The sequence below is a fragment of the Gymnogyps californianus genome, chromosome 2, assembly GCF_018139145.2.
Source record: "Gymnogyps californianus isolate 813 chromosome 2, ASM1813914v2, whole genome shotgun sequence".
Taxonomy (NCBI): domain Eukaryota; kingdom Metazoa; phylum Chordata; class Aves; order Accipitriformes; family Cathartidae; genus Gymnogyps; species Gymnogyps californianus.
In genome coordinates this window covers 54719698-54725844 of record NC_059472.1, presented here as the reverse complement: position 1 = coordinate 54725844, position 6147 = coordinate 54719698, and the positions used below count along the sequence as shown (strand labels likewise).

The 6147-nt window shown below is 56.0% G+C and overlaps 1 protein-coding gene across 1 annotated transcript; it reads left to right on the top strand.

Annotated features, from left to right (window-relative positions):
- The first annotated feature begins 3344 nt into the window (after positions 1–3344).
- On the top strand, positions 3345–5734 carry TMEM200C (transmembrane protein 200C). The gene has a single exon (XM_050892113.1). The coding sequence runs from the start codon at positions 3349–3351 to the stop codon at positions 4996–4998; it is 1650 nt and encodes a 549-aa protein (XP_050748070.1). The 5' UTR covers positions 3345–3348; the 3' UTR covers positions 4999–5734.
- Positions 5735–6147: the final 413 nt, after the last annotated feature.

The following is a 6147-nucleotide window of genomic DNA, read 5'->3' as shown; positions in this document are numbered from 1 at the left end:
AATTTAATCAGTTTTCACGAAGCAGCTCAGAAGGGAACATCGTTTCCCGGTCTCTGCTGAAAACGAGAGATCCTGGGCGACACCACTGACGAATCTCAGCTGCCACTTTCTTCTTTCATCCTCTTTTTTCATCTTTTCATCTGCTTCTTGGCTTTCTCCCTAGGCATTCCTGCTAACTTGGGGGGGGAAAAACCAAGGGTGGGGTGGCTGAGCCTGAGGCTGCTGAGACATCACTGGTGGAAAGGAGACCGAGGGTCTTCCCGCTTCCCATTACGGAGCTCCTAAATGGGAGACCTGGTGAACCCCGGGCAGGACTAAGGTGGTGAGAGGAGACGGGACCTCACGCGGTTCGGGAGAAGACAGCCCCGGGGGCGGGGGGGAGGGTCGACATCGGGGAGGAAGGGAGGAGAAGAGAAGCTGCACCTCGCCTGCGGGCAGTCACTTATCGGACGGGGCGGGGGAGAAAAGGTCAACGGGCACGGCGCGGCGGGGCACGGCGCGGCTCGGCACGCACAACATGGCGGGGCAAGGCGAGGCGAGGCCGGGCAGGGCGGTTGAGGACGGGGCGTGGCGGTTGAGGGCGGGGCCTCCGAGGGCGGGGCCGCCGGGGGGCGGGGCGGGGCGGCGGCGGGCGGGCGCAGGTGCGCAGGTGGCGGGGGCGGGGGAGGCGGCCGCGGCCATCCTGCCGCAATTTCCCTGTGTCACGGCTCCCGTCTCCTAGCAACGGCGCCGAGTCCGGCCGGCAGCCGCGGCAGCCGCGCACCGCCCGCAGCGGCGGCGGCGGCACAGGCAGCGGCTCCGCCGGCCCGGCGGGTCCGGCGGCGAGGGCGCTGCCGGCGGGCGGCCCCGCGGCGGGAAGGATGCGGCATGGCGAGGGGGCAGCGCTCCCGCCGAGCTCTCTGAGGCGGCCGGCGGCGGCGGCGGGGCCGAGGGGGCGCCCGGCGCTTGGCCCAGCCCCGCCGCCCGCCCGCCCGGGGCCGTGAGGGCGGCGGCGGCGGCGGCGGCGGCGGCGGGGCGGGCGCCGCGCGGGGATGCCCGCTCGGGCCGGAAAGTTTCTTCCCCGCGGCGGCTCGGCCGCTTCCCGCGCGGACTTCTCCCCGGTCCTCCTCGGTAAGTGACCGCGTTCCCCCGCCGCTGCCGTCTTCAGCGGCGGCTCCGTCCGCCGGCGACCCCCGACCGACGCCCCGAGGAGGAGCGGCCGGAGCTCGGGGCTGCCGTCCGGCGGGGCTCGGCGCCCTGCCCCGACGGCGGGGAGCTGCGGGGCCAGCCCGGCCGGCGCGGAGCCCCCGCCCTGCCCGCGGGGCACCCAGCGGAGGCAGCGGCAACCCCGGGCTCTGGTGCCGGAGCCTCTTTAAAACGGTGCGTGGCGGCCCCTTCCCCGGCAGCCGGAGCCCGGCGAGCCCCGTCTGTGCCGCCCGAGGGGTGGGAAGGGGTTAAACCGGGTCCTGTTAATACCGTTAAGGCTGTATTTGGTCTTTACCGAGCAAGGTCGGGGTAGTGCTTGAGGGCTCGCCTGAGGAGCCGGCGGCGGCGGGCTGGGGTGTGGATGGAGGTCGCGGTGGGTTCGTGCGAAACGTGGCTCCAGCCCCTGCGAGTCCCGGGTTGTTTTATGGCATTGCGGTCACTGGCAATGGCCGGCGCTCCGACGGTGCCCTCCTTCGCATGCCGAGCTCTGCTCTCTCCGTCGCCAAAACTCAGTGCCAGGCGATGCCGAACTGGGAAGGTTCCTCGGAGCCGATAGCCATCTGTTTTCGCCGTGGTAGAGGAGACGGGCTGCTGGCTAGTGGGCAGCAGAAAGAATGAGATCAACGAAACGGCAATTAAAGCAAAGCGTGCCCCGATAATTACACTTTTGCATCAACAAAAAAATGCTCTCTTTTGTTTTTTGCCTTTTAAATAAATAGTTCAGCGATAGGAAAGAGAAGACAAGTCTCTGCTCTTTGTTTTGAGCGTGCAGTACCTCGGAGAGTAATTTAACAATGTCCTCGCTGACAGCACCCTTCTTTTTCTGGGGAAAATACAGACGGAGCAAATGGGACACAAAATTACCGCATACGTGGCAAATCTGGGAATAGAACAGAAAAGAAATGAGATTTAAAAGCTGAACGGGGGAAGGAGAGCAAGATTCTTTTTTTTTAGGTGCTTACTTAATCGCCTTTCAGTGCAATTAATTGAACTTTGCGAATCGTGTTATATTCGGTGTTGTCATCTTTTGCTCCCTCAAGGAAAAAATAATCGGACACTCAGAAAGAGAAAGGGGGGAGGTGATCCTGCTCCCCGGTAGCATGAAGGAATATCTTCCAAAAAGAATCGCAACAGTGCAGGAATTGCTCCTACACACTGCATTTTGTAGCTAAGATCACTGTAACAGAGAGATGACTTCTGATGGTCCAGTAAAACAAAAGCCATAAATGCTCAATGTTTAGTCCCCTGCCAGTTTCCCCAGGTGACTCGCAAGGGTTTGTTCCTCCTTTAATAAGATTTGACATGCCATCTCTTACCTGCCAGCCACGATCTCCCCTTTCTGGGGGCGGGGAAGGAATTCGCCGCCGTTACATAACGGTTACCTGGAGCATTGCACATGTTCCCAAACCAGGGATGCCTCTGGACCGCAGGCAGGAGATGAATTTCTGTAATATTGCAGATCGAGTGCAAATGGCTAGGAGGAAACTTTCACAGGGCACCGCTTTCCAGTGTTCAAATGTTTCCCTTGTGCATTTCACAGTAATTCCTTTCCCGCTCATTTAAGAAAGGCAAGTAATATGTTTAACCCTCCCCCCAGTAATGTGTAAGTAATGTAATGAAGCAAATGTTATCTATAGATCAAATATACTGCCTTCCTGCTTTTATTTCCCCCATCCCCTCAAATCCTGCATGACATCACTAACCGCAGTCAGCGTGCAGTGTAACCCCAGACCCTGTTAGGGAGTGGGGCTCAGCATCCTCTGAGCTCCGGTGCTTTGCAAGCTCCTTCTGAGACCAGCAAGATCATTTTTTTGTTTATACCAGCAAATACCACTCCCTCAGTCCTTTACCTGGAGTGTAAAGAAATTAATTAGCTGTTTGGCAAGAGTGTAGTGGGGCACATGGCTGCTTCGATGCTGTCAGTCTGCCTGTCTCTTTCTCACACGCAGGAGCTGTGTGGGCAAGGGAGATCGGCCTGTTGGTGTCAACCCCCGTCCCAGTTGTTGAGGGTTTTAATTAGCAGGAGTTTGAACGAGGAGCAGCAAACAGAGACACCTCTTGTGCTGCACGTCTGACCCTGGTCCTCATCCTCTTCTCTTCTCTTCTCCCTTTCACTACAGGAGCTGGAGTGGCCGTAGGGGGCAGTGCTCTGGATAGCCAGCCATGATCGCCACTGGAGGCCTCCTGAGGATCTCAGCTAGGAAACAGGACCCCTTGCGACCCCAAAGCCAAGTCCCCAGACGCAAACGCAAGGCCAAAAAGAAGCGCAAGAACGACGTGGTGGTGGTGAAAGGCAAGCTCAAGCTGTGCTCCCTCTCGGGGCTCATTGCCCTCTGTGGCATCCTGGTACTGCTGGTGGGAATCGCCTTGGCTGTGGTGGGCTACTGGCCGAAGCCCAGCCAGGTATACAGAGAAGGCAGCTTCAGCGGGGGCCGGCACCTGGCACCGCAGGGTGGCACCCCCAAGAACCGCTCCCGGAGCCAGGAAGGGGCACAAGCAGGGATCCATCCAGAGTCACCCCCCAGAGCCAACACCTCCACCACTGCTGCCACCCGGGGGTCCCCACAGTCCCCCCCACCTTCCTCGTCCTCACAGGCCTCGGTGGGTTTCCTTTTCCGTCTTTTCTCGAGCTACTTGCACTCAGACAAGCTGAAGGTGCTGGGCCCCCTCATCATGGGTATCGGCATCTTCCTCTTCATCTGCGCCAATGCGGTATTGCACGAGAACCGCGACAAGAAGACCAAGATCATCAACCTGCGTGACCTCTACTCCACCGTCATCGATGCCCACAGTCTGCGGGCCAAGGACGGAGGCACCCCGGCCTCAGCCCCTCTCAACGGCTTTGTCAACTACGTGCAGTCCCGGGGCCTGGAGCTAAAGCCTGGCGGTGAAGGCCTGGGTGCTGCGGCCGTTCTGGCCAAGAGCTCCTGGCCACCAGGACTGGGTGTCTCCCTTTCCCCGCCAGACCTGGCGTCCTCGCCGCGGCGTTCCTCCTTCTGCACCCCACCGCAGCCACCCAGCCTGGCCGAGGCTGTGTACAGCATCTACCGGGAGCGTGCTGCCCTTGCTGGCCGCGCTGTCGCCAGCCCACCCTGCAGCCCGCCGGAGAGCTGGGGACGGCGCAGCACGGCCAGCTCCATCGTCGGCTCTTCGTTGAGCGCTTTCGCCCTCCTGCCCTTGGCGCCGAGCGGCGGAGGGGGAGGCTGGCGGAGGCCCCCTGGTGAGCGGGGAGCCCGGGAGATCCCACGGGGGGAGTTTGAACTGAGCCTGACCGACCTCAGCAGCAGCTACATCGAGGGAGGCTGTGGGACGAGGAGGCACAAGCTGGTTCTCAGGCGGCAGAGCACCAGCTGCTTGCCCGATGCCAGGTGTCCCGTTTTCCCTGAGCCACCTCGGTCCCCGGCTGTCAGCAGAGGCCCAGACTCCAGCCTCTTGGTAAAGGCATCTTCTAGCTACTCCAAATCTCTGGATCTGGGGGGGTCGCCCCCCTCAGCCCCTCCTGCCATCGCCAGGATGGACTCTCAGAGCTCCCAGTCTGAGCCTTCCAGCAGCAATAAGGGCTACAGCCACCTGGAGGAGGCAGGCACCTCCTTGGAGTCAGTTGCCAACACCCCAGCCAGTAAAATCCAGGACTGTGAGGAGGAACCTGTTGAGAAGACGGACCCCCTCAAGGCTACCAGCAGAGAACAAACAGGGGAGCAATCCCAGCAAACTCAAAGACAGTACACAAATAAAGAGAAACTCTTTATGATTTCTAGGTCGCATGCTGCATTAGGGCTGGAGGACGGGGAACTGGAGAGTACTGGCATCTAAACAAAACAGAGAAGGCACGAGGACACCTTGCAACCCTCCACACCTTCCCCCCTTCTCCATCTCCTTGTGGACTTAGGAAACCGATCAATATCCAAAGAGCTGCAGTATGTTACCCTTGAAAATTGAATTCCATAAATCCTGTAGATGACTTCAGGAAGAAAAAGAATATCCTTTCTGTCCGATTGTGATTGTATGTTCCATGCAAGCCAAATTGTATTAAATATCCACAGTCCAGCAAGTTCTTTGGATCAGATTAATACAATTTCGGACAGTATAACTGTGCACTTTACTGTTTTGATTTCCAAGTGCCCCTTCTTCTTCTCTGATTTCTTTCTTGCTGATTTGCCACTAACTGCTTGAAAACCGCAGGCACCTTTTTAAGCTCAAGAGCAACGTGGTCTTCAGATCAAGAAAGCCGAGCTCTCTCTTTGTTTTGGTTCAATCACTAAAAAGTTTGCAAGGCCTTAAGGATGACGTACCTTGACAAAGAATGAGTTTGTTTAAATTCTGGAAAAAAATGACAATTTAGAAGAGACTGGAGCGGAACAGAGCTCTGATGATTTAGTTAAAACCATTGCATTCCTGAATCCAAAATACCTACTACTACGTGATACTTTATTAAGTATTATTACACATGTATTGACTAATAGCATTAAAAGATTTTTCTTTTTAATAAAACATTTACAAACAAAACTGCCACACAAAAAAGTCCTTTATTTTGGTAAGTAATTACAGATATCAGAAACTTTTTGGTTTTATACTGTGAAAGATTATAGAGATGCTGTGAGGCCAAAGGTTTGCTTATGCTTTTAAGTGGGTAATTAATAATTTAGGAGTAATTTCAAAATAAATATTGGTTCGATCTCTGAGAAACCACACTTTAATTCAATCAGCAGATTCTGTCTCCATTTGTAACCGTGCTCTGTGACAGCTGAAGAAATGTGAGATTTTGACATGCTAAGGAAAAAAAATTTTTAAAGGTTTGACCTTCTATTAAAATCAGATTTTTCGTAACACATTAATCTCAAACTGCAGCATATTCTTTCTGGATTTTTCACTTCCCTTATAACTGTTGCATTAAGGCTTTCTGCTGTTACGGTTCCTATTCGTGAATGCAAGTGCATAAGCTTAATTTTAAAGCATAATGAT

What these genes read in the sequence shown, in the direction of transcription:
- TMEM200C (XM_050892113.1), top strand. Translation starts at nt 3,349, where the DNA reads ATGATCGCCACTGGAGGCCTCCTGAGGATCTCAGCTAGGAAACAGGAC.